The sequence below is a fragment of the Mandrillus leucophaeus genome, unplaced genomic scaffold (genome assembly GCF_000951045.1).
Source record: "Mandrillus leucophaeus isolate KB7577 unplaced genomic scaffold, Mleu.le_1.0 Scaffold21, whole genome shotgun sequence".
Taxonomy (NCBI): domain Eukaryota; kingdom Metazoa; phylum Chordata; class Mammalia; order Primates; family Cercopithecidae; genus Mandrillus; species Mandrillus leucophaeus.
The window spans coordinates 2,115,141-2,133,743 of record NW_012102143.1 but is presented as its reverse complement, the minus strand read 5'-3'; the positions used below and the strand labels follow the sequence as shown (position 1 = coordinate 2,133,743).

Sequence of the window (18,603 nt, the reverse complement as noted above, 5' to 3'; positions counted from 1 at the left end):
AACCACTGCTCAAGGAAACAAGAGAGGACACAAACAACTGGATAAATATTCCATGCTCATGGATAGGAAGAATTAATATCGTGAAGATGGTCATACTGTCCAAGGTAATTTATACATTCAATGCTATCCCCATCAAGCTACCATTGACTTTCTTCACAGAATTAGAAAAAACTACTTTAAATTTCATATGGAACTAAAAAAGTGTCGGTATAGCCAAGACAATCCTAAGCAAAAAGAACAAAGCTACAGGCATCATACTACCTGACTTCAAACTATACTACAGGTCCAGAGTACCCAAAACAGCATGGTACTGGTACCCAAACAGATATATAGATCAATGGAACAGAACAGAGGCCTCAGAAATTATGCCACACATCTACAATCATCGCAACTTTGATAAACCTGACAAAAACAAGAAAAGGGGAAAAGATTCCCTATTTTATAAATGGTGTTGGGAAAACTAGCGAGTCGTATGTAGAAAACTGAATCTGGACCCCTTCCTTACACCTTATAGAAAAATTAACTCAAGATGGATTAAAGACTTAAACGTAAGACCTAAAACCATGAAAACCCTAGAAGAAAATCTAGGCAGTACCATTCAGGACATAGGCATGGGCAAATACTTCATAACTAAAACACTAAAAGCAATGGCAACAAAAGCCAAAATTAAGAAATGGGATCTAATTAAACTAAAGAGCTTCTGCACAGCAAAAGAAACTATCATTAGACTGAACAGGCAACCTACACAATGGGAGAAAATTTTGCAATCTATCCATCTGACAAAGGGCTAATATCCAGAATCTACATGGAACTTAAACAAATTTACAAGAAAAAAACAACCCCATCAAAAAGTGGGCAAAGGATATGAACAGACACTTCACAAAAGAAGACATTTATACAACCAACAAACACATTAAAAACAGCTCATCATCACTGGTCATCACAGAAATGCAAATCAAATCCAAATAAGATACCATCTCATGTCAGTTAGAATGGCAATCATTAAAACTCAAGAAAGAACAGATGCTGGAGAAGATATGAAGAAATAGGAACGCTTTTACACTGCTGGTGGGAGTGTAAATTAGTTCAACCATTGTGGAAGACAGTGTGGCGATTTCTCAAGGATCTAGAACCAGAAATACCACTTAACCCAGCAATGCCATTACTGGGTATATACCAAGAAGATATCAAATTATTCTACTTTAAGGACACATGCACACCTATGTTTATTGCAACACTATTCACCACAACAAAGACTTGGAACTATCCCAAATGCCCACCAATGATAGACTGGATAAAGAAAATGTGGCACATATACACCATGGAATACTATGCAGCCATTAAAAAGGATGAGTTCATGTCCTCTGCAGGGACATGGATGAAGCTGGAAACCATCATTCTCAGCAAATTAACACAGGAACACAAAACCAAATACCGCATGCTCTCACACATAAGTGAGAGTTGAACAGTGAGAACACATGGACACAGGGAGGGGAACATCACACACCAGGGCCTGTCGGGGGTGGGGGGGTCTAGGGGAGGGATAACTTAGGAGAAATACCTAATGTAGATGTTGGGTTGATGGGTGCAGCAAACCACCATGGCACATGTATACCTATGTAACAATGTTCTGCACATGTATCCCAGAACTTAACATATTTAAAAAAAAAAAAAAAGCTTAAGAGCAGGAAAAAAAAAAATGTATGTGCCACCAGGGCACATGTTTACCTATGTAACAAACCTGCACATCTTTCACATGTACCCCAGAAATAAAAATAAAAACCAGAAATAAAGTATGTGCCATCTTCCCTGTCTCTCTCCTGCTCCTGCTCTTGCCATGTGACATGCCAGCTCCCCATCACCTTCTGTCATGATTGTAAGCTTCCTGAGGCCTCACCTGAAGCAGATGCTAGCCCCGTGTTTCATGTAAAGACTGCAAAACTATGAGCCAACTAAACCTCTTTTCTTTATAAATTACCTAGCCTCAGGTGTCCTTTATAGCAATCCAAACAGACAAATACAGCCTTGCACAAAGAAGATCAACCAGAATATTTGTTGCATTGGACAGAATTATATTCTGCAGGTTTTCTTGATACCTTCATGGATGAGCTAAGCAGTGTGTGTCAGGTAACACCTTAAAGAACATTGAATGAGAGATTCGGCAGACAACCGGTATAATCCTTGTAGGAACACAAGATGGCCCCTTTCGGGACACCCTAACTGGTACTAGACATTTGCTTAATCACCTTTTCTTTTGGTGACTGGGCACTTGCAGATGACTGTCCTTGAAAAATAAACATGACGGTAAGTGATCTACCTTCCCTGGGGGCTTACTTCTGAGTAGAAATCAATGAAATGGAAAATACACTTTAAAAATAGGCAAAATTAATGAAACCAAAGCTGGTTTGTTGAGATCAATTAATTTGGTAAAGCTCTAGACACCCTGATCTGAAAAAAAAGAAGAAATAAATTATCAATATCAGGAATGAGAGAGGTGGTATCACCATAGATTCTATAGATATTAAAATGTTAAGAGAATATCATGAACAAATTTATGCCAAAAAAATCTACAACTTAGATGAAATTGACACATTTTGTTAAAGACACAAACTGCTAGACTCTTCACAAGAATAACACAAATAGAACTAACCTGTATCTTCTAAATTGAATTTGGATTTGTTATTCAAACCTTCCCACATGAAACATAGTGAAACTCAAATGATGTCACTGATTAATCCAGCAAACATTGAAGAAACAAATAATACCAATTATTTACAAACTAGTCCCAAAAACTGAAGCCTAGGGGATTTCCTAATTCATTTTATGGGACCAGCATTATCACAGTACCAAAACCAGATAAAGACATTATGAGGAGAAAAAAAATTACAGACCCTCAGGAGCTTAGATGCAAAAATTTTAAACAATATATTGGCAAGTCAAATTCTGTAATATTTTAAAACAGTTACTACATAAAAAGATTATACATCATGACCAAATGGGGTTTATCCTAGGAATGCAAGGCTGGTTTGACATTAGAAAATTAATCAAGGTTGTATCACCATGTTCATAGCAATGTAACCCACAACAGCCTGTAAGTGGAAACAACCCAAGCAAAAATGTGATGTATATATACAGAATGCAATATTATTTAGCCTTAGAAAGGAAGAAAATTCTGACATATGCTAATGTGAATGAACCTTAAGGACATTGTGCAGAGTGAACTAAGCTAGTCACAAAATGACAAATGCTGTATGATTCTACTTATATGAAGTATCCAAAATAGTCAAATTCATAGAATAAAAGAGTGGAATGCTTGTTGACAAGGGCTGAAAGATGGGGAGAATGGAGAATTATTTTTTAAGGGGTCCAAAATTTCAGTTTGGGAAGATGAAGAGAGTTCTGGAGATGAATGGTGGTATTGGTTGCACAGCAATATAAATGTACTCAATACTGAATTGTGTACCTAAAGTGGTGAAGATGACACATTTTATGCTATGTGTATTTCACCACAATTAGTGATAAAATAAATAATATTTATAAATCATTTAAAGTAACATACCATATAAATAAACTAAAAATGTATAAGCATATAATTATCTCAATAGGTATGGAAAAAGTGTTTGACAAAAATCCAAAATCCATTTCTGATAAAAAAAAAATTCTCAACAAACTAGGAAAAAAAAAGGGAAGTATCTTAAACTAATGAAGGGCATCTTGGAGGAACCCACAGCTAACATCATCCTTAACAGTGAAAGACTGAATGCTCACTCCTCGGATCATGCCAAGGATGGGGGGGTGCTGTTACCGCTTCAACATTGTTCTGCAGGCTACTACCCATAACCCTAATCTAAGGAAGAGAGGCAAACACAAGGATTCAGGGCAGGAAGCGATAAACTAATTCTACTGCTTTGTGTAAATGCCATTGGGTTTACAAATAGGACTGTCCCCATCTATAAACCTGCTAGCCCCCATACCTTGAAGGGAAAAGATCAATACCCACTACCAGTATTTTTGTTGTAGAAGAAGGCCTTGACATGAACACTTTTTGTAGATTGGTTCTACATTGATTTGTCCCTGAAGTCAGGAATATCTTGCCAGTAAGAGACTGTCTTTGAAAGTTCTTTTGATTTTGGACAATGCCCTGAGCCACTCAGAACCCACGAGTTCAACACTGAAGGTGACAAAGTGGTCTACCTGCCCGCAAACCCAACATCTCTAATTCAGCAACAAAAGGTGGGGGATATGTTCTTTCAAGATATGGATCTGTGAAAAATTCAAGAACGAATAGACACCACACCAGAGGAATCAGCAGAAGATGACTTGAAGGAGATGAGTGCTTTTGAATCAGTACCAGGTACTAAAGAAGCTGTAGAAGAAGCAGTGCCGGAAAACAAATCGCAATCAAAACCAAGGAAAGTCTGAAAAACTGTCACAGGCTAGAGGAGATGAAACAAATGTCATGAGTAAATGTCATGTGGTATCCTGGATGGGATCCCAGAAAAGAACAAGGGCATTAGGTGAAAATTAATGACATCTGAAGAAAACATAGACTTTACTTCATCATAATGTGTCAGTGTTAGTTAATAAGTTGTGATAAATGTGCACAGTAATCCAAGATTTAGCAATAGGGGAAACTGGCAAAGGATACATGGGAATTCTCAGTGCTATTTTTTGCACCCTTGCTTTAAATCTAAATTTATTGTAGAATAAAAAGTCTATTTTAAAAAAGACATCTATGTTTTTTAATGAGCAAAGATTTCAAAAGACAGTTACCAAAGAAGGTACACAGACGGCAGACAGGCACATGTAAGGACGTTCAACATAATTAATGATTAGGGTAATCAAACTAAAACTGCAGTTTAATCCACATCCCATTAAAATAGCTGCAATGAAAAAGACTGATCATATGAAATGATATAGTTGAGTTATCTGTCCCTCCAAAATCAAGTGTTGAAATTTGATCTCTAATGTTGGAAGTGGGGATTAGTGGGAGGTGTTTGGATGGATCCCTGATGAATGACCTAGTGCCCCCTCCCAGTAATGAGTGAATCTTCCATCTATTAGTTTCAGCAAGAACTGATTATTAAGAAGAGCCTGGCACCTGACTCCATCTTCTCTTGCTTCTCTCTCACCATGTGATCAGCACCCTCCACCTTCACCTTCTGCTATGAGTGGAAATAGCCTGAGCCTCTCACCTGATGGGGAAGCTGGTGCCATGCTTCTTGTGCCGCCTGAATGAACCACAAGCCAAATAAACACGTTTTCTTTATAAATTAACCAACCTCAGGTATTCCTTTATCGCAATGCAAATGGACTAAGACATCAAGTGTTGGTGAGTGTGAAGAGCTGGACCTCTCATATGCTGGTGGTGGGAGGGCACCTTGGTCTGGCCGCTTGTAAATATTGTTTAGCAAATTCTCAAAAAGGTAAACACACACCTACTATACATCAAGCTATTCCACTATTGGGTATTTATCCATAAGAATAAAATACTTCCTGTATTGTGTGTATTTTTAAATGTTCTGTATATTATGAAATTTTCACATCTTAAAAATCCCTATCTGATAGGGATGCAGTGCACCTCCCCAGGCCAGTCAATTATTAGAGACAGCAAAGGGCCCGCCCTTAGAGCTCAGAGCCCACTGAAATTATTCAAACCAACCAGCACTAAACTGCTAAACTGTTTCCCCTGCCCTGCCTTGCCTTTCCTGCAGAAACTCCAGTAGAGCTATGGTCTAGCCTCTAGCCTCACTCCTATTCTTTCTGCCTCACTATATTTCAAGTCAAAAAGTGTACAATGCACTACTTTGCCACAGCCACTACTTCCAGTCTACAGCAATCAGGGTTCAATGAGAGAAGTAAAGCCGCTGGGGATCCACATGATGAAGAATTCATCAGAGGCTATGAATATGGAAACATAGTAATGTAAAGAAAGTATTAAAGAGTGTTTGCACACTAATGTGCACAAAGACAAATTTGGAAAATGCCTAAATATATATCAATATTAATTGGTTGAAAAAAACTACATTGAATCCAACGTAAAGACTTTTATGCAATTACTAAAAGAACTTGTCAAATCAGTTGGTATTGGCCTCTAAAGATGTCTGTAATTTATTGGCAAATTAAAAATGCAAAGTAAAGAACAATATGTTCAGCCTGTTACTAGATTTTATTTTAACAAAATAGGTGTGAGAATATACATTAGATATATGCATATACATAAAATAATTTCAAAAAATGAAAATGATGCACACAAAACTGCTAAGAGCATTTTCCTATAGAATTAGCAATAAAGGGAAGTTTCATTTCTCGCTGTGGTTTTTGGTACTTTCCCAAAAAGAGTATGTTTAAATGCAACCTGGATATGACCTACAAATAAAAAATTGTTAACTGAGAGGCACATGAAGTGGCACAAACTGAATCACATAACTGGAAAAAAATTCCAAATGTGACCAATGAAAATGTTAAATCACAGTTCAGTAAGTGTTATAGTTTGGATATTTGTCTCCACCCAAATCTCATGTTGAAATACAATACCCAATGTTGGAGGTGGGGCCTGGTGGGAGGTGTTTGGATCATAGGGGTGGATCCCTCGTGGCTTGGTGTTGTCCTTGCAGTAGTCAGTGAGTATTCACAAGATACGGTTATTTAAGTGTGCAGACCACCCCCATCGACTCTCTCTTGCTCCTGCTTTTGTCATGTGACATGCTCCTGCTTCACCTTCTGCCATGAGTAAACACTCCCTGAGGCTTCCCCAGAATATGAACAGATGCCAGCACCATGCTTGTACAGCCTGCAAAATCTTGCATCAATTAAACCTCTTTTATTTATCAGTTACCTGTCTCAAGCATTTCTTCATGGCAACACAATGAAGAATAGAAAATTGGTACCAACAGAAAATAGTACCAATAGAAAATTGGTACTGAGAGTGGGACATTACTATAAAGATACTGAAAATGTGGAAGTGACTTTGGAACTTGGTAACAGGCAGAGGTTTGAAGAGTTTGGAGGACTCTGAAGAAGATAGGAAGATGAAGGGAAAGTCTGGACCTTCTTAGAGACTGGTTAAATGATTGTGACCAAAACGCTGATAAAAATATGGGCTATGAGCACGAGGTTGATGAGGTCTCATGTGAAAATGAAAAAGTTATTGGAAACTGGAGTAAAGGTCACCCTTGTTATGCCTTAACAAAGAACTTGGCTGTACTGCGTCCATGCCCTAGGGACCTATGGAACTTTGAACTTGAGAGTGATGACCTAGGGTATCCGGCAGAAGAAATTTCTAAGCAGCAAAGCATTCAAGATGTAGCCTGGCTTCTTGTAACAACCTACACTTAGATACAGGAAGAAAGAAATGACTTCAAGTTGGAAATTATATTTAAAGGGGAAGCAGTGCATAAAAGTTTGGAAAATGTGCAGCTTAATCATGTGGCAGAGAAAGAGAAAAAGCTTTTTCAGGAGAGCAATTCAGGCAGGCCACAGAGCCACCACTTGTTAGAGAGATGTGCATAACTAAAAAGGAGCCAAATGCTAAGGCCTCAAATGCATTTCAGAGATCTCCAAGACAGCCCCTCCCATCACAAGCCTTGAGGTCTATGAGGACTGAATGATTCTGTGGGCCAGGCCCAGGGCCCTGCTACCCTGTGCAACCTCAGGACACTGCTCCCCACATCTCAGTCACTCCAGCTCTAGCCTCAGCTCATAGGCCCCCAGATACAGCTTGGGCTTCTGCTTCAGATGGTGCAAGTCATAAGCCTTGATGGCTTCCATGTAGTGTTAAGCCTGTGGGTGAGCAGAATGCAAGAGTGAAGGAGGCTTGGCACCCTCCACCTAGATTTCAGAGGATGCAAGGGAAAGCCTGGGTGCTCAGGCAAAAGCCTGCTACAGGAGTGGAGCCCTCACAACAAATCTCTACTAGGGCAGAGTGGAAATGTAGGGTTGGAGCCCCGACACAGAGTCCACAACAAGGTACTGCTTAGTGGAGCTATGAGAAAGAGGACCACCATCCTCCAGACTCCAGAATGGTATACCTTCTGGCAGCTTGCACCTTGCTCCTGGAAAAGCTGCAGGCACTCAACAACCTGTGAGAGCAGCTATGAGGCCTGAATCCTGCAAAGTCACAGGGTCATAGTCACCCTAGACTATGGGAGCCCTCTCCCTTGTACCAGTGTGCCCTGGATGTGAGACATGGAGTCAAAGGAGAATTATTTTGGAGTTTTAAGATTTAACGACTCCCCTGCTAGGTTTCAAACTTGCATGGGGCCTGTAGCCCCTTTCTTTTGGCTGATTTTTCCCTTTTGGAATGGGAGTACCCAATGCCTGTACCCCCATTGTGACTTGGAAGTAGATAACTGTTTCTTGTTACAGGCTGATAGGTGGAAGAGACTTGCCTTGTCTCTGATGAGACTTTGGACTTTGGACTTTTGAGCAAATGATGTAATGAGTTAGATTTTGGGGGACTTTTGGAAAGGCATTATTGTATTTTACAATATGAGAAGAACATAAGATTTGGGGGAATAGGCAGGGGAGAAATGATACAGTTTGGATATTCGTCCCGTCCAAATCTCATGTTGAAATGTAATCCCCAGTGTTGGAGGTGGGGCCTGGTGAGAGGTGTTTGGGTCATGAGGGCAGATCTCTCATGAGTTGATGCTGTCCTTGTAATAGTGAGTACTCACAAGATTTGGTTGTTTAAGTATGTGGCACATCTTCTCATTCTCTCTTGCTCTTGCTTTTGCTATGTGACATGTCTGCTTCTACTTTGCCTTCTACCACAAGTAAAAGCTCTCTGAGCCCTCCCACAGAAGGTTTACTTGACTCATGGTTCTGCAGGCTGTACAAGCACATGCTGGCACCATGCTTGTACAGCCTGCAGAATCATAAGCCAATTGAACCCCCTTTCTTTATAAATTATCCAGTCTCAGGTATTTTCTATAGCAATTCAAGAATGGCCTAACACAATACAAAATCTTTTTTTTTTATTATCCAAAGCCAGATTATTCTTACTATGCTAAAGGAGAGATGACTAGATGACTTACCTTAGGCAATGGCTTTCCCTGATGGCAGTTGATACCACCAATGAAGATCATGTTGGGCATCACGAGTCCAAAGTCAGATAGTCCAAAACAAAGTCAGTTCGCAACAACCAAATTGATGTGTGGCTGTAAAGATCATATACCGTGACGGGCGTTCGGAGAATTTCAGAGGCTATTTCTAGGGCACTTTTGAAAAAATGGTGGCAAAATAAATGTTCCTTAAAGTGCATGATGTGGTTCTGTACTCTCTCCTTGAAAGTCATGGCATCTGAGAACCCTAAGAGACCTCTGGGGACATAGGAAAGAGGAGCAGGGCACTGTGCACCTTCTTCAAGATAGTGGCAAAATATTTCCCTGGTGAAGACCACAGAGGGGAGGGAGAAATATTTGGCAAGAATTAAGCCACAGGCATTAAAAGGATCCAGAAATATCACATCAAAAGAACTCTCCTTTAAGTATTCTACTAATTTTTTGTCCTTAAACAAACTTCTACAATTTGAATAAAAGAAGTCCAAGATATCACTGGATGAATGCGTCACTAGAGGATATAGACTTTGTGCTTGTGCTTTCCAGTGAGAATCAGTGAAAACCACGAACTTCTGGTCCAGATCCTCCAGAGTGTATGAGGTTGAGGAAGTCTTCGCTGTGCAATTCAGTGATGTTCCCAGTTGCCAACTCACCTCTGTCCTGACTACGACCACCTCATGTCCCCTGAGGATGAGTTTCTCTACCACCGACCTCATGGTGGTGAACCAGTGGCTCCCATCCTTGGGCACTACCAGCAGCTTCCCTACCTCGGCAAAGCCACGGGTCAGCAGCAGACACACACATAGGGGAAGGGGGCCATTCCACCCAGCAGGAGCCATCAGAGAACTTCAGCTGAGAGTGAGCCAGCAGCTGGAATTCTAAGCTCCTATAATATTGTAGGCAGGAGAAGTACAGGCAAAACCTGCCCCCAAGGGAAGCCGTGTATTTTCCTGTTGACCCAAAAAAAAAAAAAAATCACACTTACTGCCAATGATTTACTCATAAGGATGAGAACACATGAGTAGCATTTGCTGAGATACCAACTTGTACATTTTCCAGGAAAGAGTAGTTTATGGTCTTTGTCTTGAGGGCAGATCATGCCCTGTGCTGCAATGTGAGTTTAGAAACAAAATTATTAAGCAGTGCTTTTAGACTTTGATGACTCAGAAAGGTAAAAAGGAAAGTAAATTTGAATAAAGCTAATGTTTTTGGAATTTGCCCCTGATATGGTTTGGCTGTGTCCCCACCCAAATCTCATCTTGAATTCCCGCATGTTGTGAAAGGGACCTGGTGGAGGTAATTGAATCATGGGGTCAGGTCTTTCCCATGCTGTTCTCCTGATAGCAAATAAATCTCATGAGGTCTGATGGTATTATGAGGGGAGCTTCCCTACACAGCTCTCTTTGGGTGCTACCATCCATGTAAGATGTGACTTGCTCCTTCTTCCTTTCTGCCATGATTGTGAGGCTTCCCCAGCCATGTGGAACTGTAAGTCCAATAATCCTCTTTCTTTTGTAAATTGCCCAGATGCAAAGCAAAATGTGGATTTTAGCTTGAGACAACCAAATGCCTTCTGCCCAGAAAGGAATTGTCATTTCATGGCCCAAGGAAAGACAGCAAGGTCCTTAGCATTGGCCTCCTACCTGACAGGAAATTGTGACTCACCTGCATCTCTGCAATGCATACACATGGCTGCTTTTAATCTTCCATTCCTGGCTTCTGAAATGCTAAAATGAGATTGACAACCCTACTTCCATGGACCCTTCCAGGGATTTTTATGGAATGTGATTGTCACCTATTGTAAACGGCTTTCCTCAGATAACGTTGCCTGCAGTGGGGAGTCACCGGCCCTATGCTTGCCCGAGTACTCTGCTGAGTTGCCTCTCTCTGCCTGTTCTGCTTTCATGTTCTGAACAGAGCTGCAGGCTGCTGTGGGCTTATTCCACTGGCCTGGTGCCTCCCTCAGGAATATATGTATTGGTCTGCCCCAGTCTCCTAAGTAGTACTTGATGTTGAGGTTATGTCTTGTGTTTTCATCCTCCTTCCACAGCACCCATACTATGCCTCGCACAGAGGAAGTCCATGGGAATACTTGTTGTATTGGGCCGAATAATATCTTGCAGGTTTTCACAACACCTTCACAGGTGAGCTCAGCGGTGCTTGTCAGGTTACCCTCTGAGGAACATTTAGTGAGGGATTCTGCAGCAAACCTCAGGGCATAGTTCTTGTCAGAGAACAAAATGTCTCCTTCCAGGACACCCTAATTGGTACTAGACATTTGCTCAGTCACCTTTTAACTTGGCAACTGAGGCACTTGCAGATGACTGCCCTTGAAAAATAAAAATGACAGTGAGTAATTTATCTTCCCTGAAGGCTTACTTCAGAGCAGAAAGCAATGAAACAGAAAATAGAAAATCAATAGACAAAATTAAAGAAACCAAAGCTGGCTTTCTGAGAAGATCAATTGTCTTGATAAAGCTCTATCTAGCACACTGATCAGAGAAAAAGACAGAAGAAATAAATTACCAATATCAGTAATGAGAGAGGTGGTATCACCATATATTCTACAAACATTAAAATGATAACAGAATATCATGAACAAATTTATGCCAGTAAAGTCTGCAACTTAGATGAAATAAACATATTTCTTTAAAGGCACAAGCTCCCAGTCTTCTCACTAGAAGAAATAAATAACCCAAATAGAAGTAACCAATATCTTTTAAATTGAATTTGAATTTGAAATTTAAACTTTCCCACCAAAAAAATGAAGTTCAGATGACTTCCCTAATGTATTCTACCAAACAATAAAGGAAGAAATAATACCAAATCTTCACAGTCTAGTCCAGAAACCAAAAGCCTATGGAATTTCCTAATTCATTTTAAAAGACTAGGATTACCAAAATATCAAAACCAGATAAAGACATGATAAGATAGAAAAACTACAGAACCTCATGAACTTAGAAAAAAAAAATTTAAGACAATATTTTAGCAAATCAAATTTAATAATATTTTAAGTATGTAATACATAAAAAGATCATAGACTACAAGTACATAGGGTTTATCCCTGGGATGTAAGGCTGGTTTTCACTTTAGAAAATTAATCAAGGTTGTACCACCATGTTCATAGCTGCATAATTCACAACAGCCAAGAGGCGAACTCAACCCAACTGCCCATCTGCAGATGAGTGCATAAACAAAATGTGGTAACAAAGGAGTAAAATTCAGCCTTAAAGAGGGAGGAAATTCTGACACATGCTACACCATGAATAAACCTTGAGAACTTTGTGCTAAGTAAAGTAAGCCAGTCACAAAATGACAACTGCCATATCATTCTACTTCTATGAGGTATCCAAAATAGACAAATCGATAGAATCAAAAAGAGGAATGGTGGTTGTCAATGAAACCACATTTGCAAAATTATGACTGAGACAGTGAAAGAGATCTAACTTAAGTGACTCCATCTCACTTCTAACCTCCAAGTTGTGCTTGTTATTCCTGGGCATAGGCTGAACTACCTTTGGGAGAAACTTAGTTTATAGTTTCCTAAAGCAAAGACAGTAACAGCCCTTTCCCAAAGCAGACCTCCTTCTTGCCTGGGGACTAGATTGAATTTGTAGGACTAACATCAACCACAAGATTAGAAATTATGGTTTAGGGCTGGGCACGGTGGCTCACACCTGTAATCCCAGCACTTTGGGAGGCCGAGGTGGGCGGATCACGAGGTCAGGAGATCGAGACCATCCTGGCTAGTAGACATGGTGAAACCCCATCTTTACTAAAAATACAAAAAAATTAGCTGGGCATGGTGGTGGGCGCCTGTAGTCCCAGCTACTCAGGAGGCTGAGGCAGGAGAATGGTATGAACCCGGGAGGAGGAGCTTGCAGTGAGCCGAGATCATGCCACTGCACTCCAGGCTGGGCGACAGAGCAAGACTCCGTCTCAAAAAAAAAAAAAAAAAAGATATTATGGTTTAGGATTCATGCAGATGGAGGTTACAAGATTCTGACCCTCCCTAAACTGCTCCTAAGATCAATGCTTGAGATATTTTGCAGACCTAGCACTTGATGGATCGGCTGGCAGCACCCATATAAACTGGCTCATCTAATCTTGTGGCCACCATCCAGGAACTGACTCAGTGCAAGAAGATGGCTTCGACTCCCTATGATTTCATCTCTGACAGATCAGCACACCTGGCTTCTCCCAACCCACCAAGTAGTCCTTAAAAACTCTGCTCCCTGAATTGCTCAGGGAGACCGATTTGAGTAATAATAAAACTCCAGTCTACCGCACAGCCAGTTCTGTGTGAATTGCTCTTTCTCTATTGCAATTCCCCTGTCTTGATAAATCAGCTCTGTCTAGGCAGCAGGCAAGGAGAACCCTTGGGCAGTTACACCAAGGGCTTGGAGGAGAGAGGAATGGGCAATTATTGTTTAATGGGTCCCAATCTTCAGTTTGGGAAGATGAAGAGAGTTCTGCAGATGAATGGTGGTGTTGGTTGCACAGCAATGTGAATATACTCAATATTGAACTGTGTACCTAAAGTGGTGAACACGATAAGTGTTATGCTATGTGTATTTCACCACAATTAATGATAAATAATCTTTAAAAATAAATCAAAGCAGCATACCATATAAATAAACTAAAAATGTATAACCATGTAATGATCTCAATAGATGCAGAAAAAGTGTTTGACAAAGTCCAAAATCCATATCTGACAAAAAAATTTGTCAGTAAAAGAAGGAAAAAGAGGGAAAGTTTCTGAAGTATTGAGGGGCATCTTGTAAAAACCCACAGCTAACATCATCCTTAATGGTGAAAGACTGAATGCTCCACTCCTCAGATCAGACACATGCCAAGGATGGGGGCTAACTACTACTTCTATTCAACATTGTTTTATTCAATGCAGTCAAACAAAAAAAGAAATTTAAAATATCCAGATTTGAAAGAAAAAGTAAAAAGAGCTCATTCACAAACAATGTGATCATCTATGGGGAATTTCCAACAAACTCTGCAACAACCTCCAAGAACAAATAAGTAAGTTTAGCGTGGTTGCAGGATACAAAAAGTAAAAGTTAATTTCATCTCTATAAATAGTTATTCATGAACATCAAGAGTTTCAACAGTGTTGGTCCATTTATAGGCAGATTTGTTGCAATAAATATATTAGAAAATGTTATGGAGATTTGCAACAAATTGAAAAACTTGCAGATAAACCACACAGCCTACAATAGTGGAAAAATTAAGAAACAGTTAAGTATGTCAGGAATACATAAAATATATATAGCAATGAGCCTATTTTATCATTTACTACCATATAATAGAGACAAATCTATTTTAAATAGTTAAAATTTATCAAAACTTATACACACAAACACAGACTATACATGACACCATTTGCAGTCAAGAGAAAAGTAACAACGGTAAGGTTGCAGCATTAAGTCATAACTGCATAGAGTTAACTGTGCCTACTGTACTACTGTGATAATTTCATAGCCACCTCCTGTTGCCATTGCAAGGAGCTCAAATGTTGCAAGTATCCACTCAGCATACCAGGTGAGGCTGATCATCTCCGTGTGTGCAGTTCATCCCTCCAGTAAATTGTGTATCACAGTAAACACTGATCTCACAGTTCTCGTGCATTGTTTGTCATGTTTGCTGCATATCAGAAACTCTAAATAATACCATGGGGCCCATACAAAGTGTCACTAGTGATGCCTCAAGTGCTCCCATGAAGCAGAGAAATTCATGATATTATAATGAAAGTTGAATTGCTTGATATATACCATAGGTTGAGGACTGCAGCTGTGGTTGGCCATCATTTGGAAAAAAAAAAAAAAAAAAAGAAACCAGATAAGGACCATCATTAAAAAAAAAAAAAAAGAAAATTCACTAAGCCATCATTGCAGTGATGCCAGCAGGCTTCAAACCTCGCACTTTTTCCAAAATACCTTTTTATCTCATATTAAAAATGCAGCTTTTCAACATCAGTGGACTCCACTGCTAAGGTAGAAATAAGGATATTCAAAGAGTTAATGGATAAAAAGATCTAGGATTCCATCCATGGGTTAAAGATTAATAGTGAGAAAGGTCTTTCTGAGAAATGGGCGGATTTTTTTAACCAGGTGAAAACTATCATATATCCTAAGCGTTTAAGGAGTCTCCTGGTGGTAACAGTAATGACAGCACCATGGTATGCACAGTCCACATGGAGGAATAAGTTCTTTACAGCCCCATGGGAAGTCCTCTGTGCCCTGTCAACAAATCCAAGAGCAAAAGTAGAAAATTAAGGTAGGAAAAGAGACCAGACTGTTGGGGAAAGCTCACATATTTCAGAAGAAAAAATCTGAAACTAGAGTCATTATATCCATAGATAAGTTGTCAAAGAGTAATTCTGTATCATGCTTATCTAAATACAATTTTATTATTAAAAAAATGCAGCTTTTATGTGGGCACAGGACTGTTACAAGAAAGGCATACCTATATTCTCCACTATTACCTGAGAAAAACAGTCATTATATGACAACACAAAGCTAAATAAAGATGAAGGATATAAAGCAGGAGAATTTAATGGCAGCAAAGAATAGTTTGCTAATTTTAGAAAGAGGTTTGGCTTTAAATGTGAAGATAAGAGAAACAACTTCTGCCAAGCAATAGGCAGCAGATGAGTTCCCAGAATTCATGAAGAAAAGCTTCGAGGGGAAAGAGTATCTGCCCAAACTGGTTTTTAATTCATGCAAAAGTGCCCTATCTAGAAAAAGAATGCCACAAAGGACATTTATTAGTAAAGAAGAGAAGTGGGCACCAGGGTTTAAGCTAGGAAGGGATAGGCTAACTCTATTGTCTTATGCAGATGTTGGTTCCATGCTTCTTGTACTGCCTGCAGAACTGAGGGCTAAACATCTCTTCTTTATACATTACCCAGCCTCAGGTATTTATTCATAGTAACACAAACAGACTAAAACACCAGGTGCTTGTGAGCAGGAAGAGCTAATCCTTTCATATCCTGGAGGTGGGGTGGCACACTGGGTCAGCTACTTGAGAATCTTGTTTGGCAGTTTCTTAAAAAAGGTAGACATATACCTAACAGAGAGCACAGCTATTCTATTGCTAGGTATTTATCCATGAGAGAAAAAAAAAAAGAGCATACTACCTATATTGTATGTATTTCTTAATTTTCTGTATATTATGATGTTTCCACATCTTAAAATCCCTTTCTGGCTGAGAATGGAGTCCCTCCCCAAGCCAGCCAATTATTAGAGAGAGCAAAGGGCCCAGCCTTATAGCTCAGAGCCCACTGAAATTATCCAAACCAGCCAGTCCTAAACTGTTTCTCCTGCCTTGCCTGTCTTTCCTATAAAAACTGTAATAGGCCATGATCTAGGCTCTCCTCTTGCTGCTGTCCCTCCTGCCTCTTGCACTTCAAGTCAAAAAGTGTACAAGGTGCCACTGTGCCACAGCCCTTACTTCCAACCTATAGCAGTCAGGGTTCAGTGAGAGAAGCAGAGCTGCTGTGCATACCCATGGTGAAGGATTGGCCAGACGTATGGTGGTAGCTGACTGGACGATCTCTGCAAGCGGACTTGGTGTCTGATGCTGGAGCTTAAGGACCCCAGGGTGGGTCTTCAGGCAGGGCAGATGGATGTAAAGTGGGGACAGAGAGGAGAAGCGAGGTCCCACAGAAGGGACTGGAACTCGGGTCATTCTCCCTGCCTCTGACCTTGATGAAGAAGCTGACCTTTCTTGATGACCCCTGTATTAGTTCATCTTCACACTGCTAATAAAGACATACTAGAGGCTGGGTAAATTATTTTTTTAAAAGAGATTTAATGGACTCACAGCTCCACGTGGCTGGGGAGACCTCACAATCCTGGCAGAAGGCAAAAGGCATATCTTACGTGGTGGCAGGCAAGAGAGAGAATGAGAGCCAAGTGAAAGGGGAAACCCCTTATAAAATCATCAGATCCTGCGAGACTTATTCACTACCAGGAGAACAGTATGGGGAAAACCACCCCCATGATTCAGTTACCTCCCACTGGTCCCTCCTACAACACATGGGAATTGGGGAGCTCAAATTAAAGATGAGATTTGGGTGAGGACACAGCCAAACCACATCATTTCACCTCTGGCCCTCCCAAATCTCATGTCCTCATATTTCAAAACAAATCATGCCTTCCCAACAGTCCCCTAAAGTCTTAACTCATTTCAGCATTAACTCAAGAGGCCACAGTTCAAAGTCTCATTCAAGACAAGGCAAGTCCCTTTTGCCTAGGAGCCTGTAAAGTCAAAAGCAAGTCAGTTATTTCCTGGATACAAGGAGGGTACAGGCATTGGGTAAATGCTCCCATTCTAAATGGGAGAAATTGGCCAAAACAAAGTGGCCACAGGCCCCATGCAAGACAGAAAACCAATAGGGCAGTCATTAAACCTTAAAGCTCCAAAATGATCTCCTTTGACTCCATGTCTCACATCCAGGTCATGTTGATGCAAGAGGTGGGTTCCCATGGTCTTAGGCAGCTCTGCCCCTGTGGCTTTGCAGGGTACAGCCTCCCTCCCAGCTGCTTTCACAGGCTGGTGTTAAGTGTCTATGGCTTTTCCAGGTGCAAGCAGTCATTGCATCTCCAATTTTGGGGTCTGCAAGATGGCTGCCCTCTTCTCACAGCTCCACTAAGCACTGCCCCAATGGGGACTCTGTGTGGGGACTTCAACCCCACATTTCCCTTCTGCACTGCCCTAGCAGAGGTTCTCCATGAGGGAGCTGCCCCTGCAGCAAACTTCTGCCTGGACATTCAGGTGTTTCCATACATCCTCTGAAACCTAGGCAGAGTTTCCCAAACCTCTGTGCACCCACAGGCTCAACACCACATGGAAGCTGCCAGGGACTTGCACCCCCTGAAGCCAGGGACTGAGATGTACCAGTGGCTGGGACACAGGGCACCAAGCCTCTAGGCTGCACACACCAGGGGTGTCCTGGGCCCAGCCCAGGGACAATGGGACAAATGCCCTGGAGGCATTTTCCCCATTGTTTTAGGGATTAACATTTGGCTCCTCATTACTTACGCAAATTTCTGCAGCCTGCTTGACTGCAAACTTTCTGAACCTTTATGTCTGTTTCCCTTTTAAAACTGAATGCGTTTAACAGCACCCAAGTCACCTCTTGAATACTTTGCTGCTTAGAAATTTCTTCTGCTGGCCAGGCACAGTGACTCTGCCTGTAATCCCAGCACTTTGGGAGGCCAAGGCGGGCAGATCATGAGGTCAGGAGTTTGAGACCAGCTTGACCAACATGGTGAAACCCCGTCTCTACTAAAAATACAAAAGTTAGCTGGGCACAGTGGCACATGCCTGTAATCACAGCTATTCAGGAGGCTGAGGCAGGAGAATCGCTTGAACCTGGGAGGCAGAGGTTGCAGTGAGCCAAGATTGCACCACTGCACTCCAACCTGGGTGACAGAGCAACACTCTATCTTAAAAAAAAAAAAAAGGGCCAGGTGTGGTGGCTCAAGCCTGTAATCCCAGCACTTTGGGAGGCCAAGGCGGGCAG

General features: G+C 40.9%; 1 protein-coding gene and 1 pseudogene across 1 annotated transcript in view; both read right to left on the bottom strand.

Moving 5' to 3' along the window:
* Positions 1-9,005: 9,005 nt before the first annotated feature.
* On the bottom strand, positions 9,006-9,901 carry LOC105539863 (annotated as a pseudogene).
* Positions 9,902-10,857: 956 nt separating this feature from the next.
* The window catches only part of LOC105539862 (UDP-glucuronosyltransferase 1-7-like), a 14,517-nt gene continuing 6,771 nt past the window's right edge, over positions 10,858-18,603 (bottom strand). The window contains 1 exon segment of the mRNA XM_011980329.1: positions 10,858-11,286. Coding sequence (XP_011835719.1) covers positions 10,858-11,286 — 429 coding nt within the window.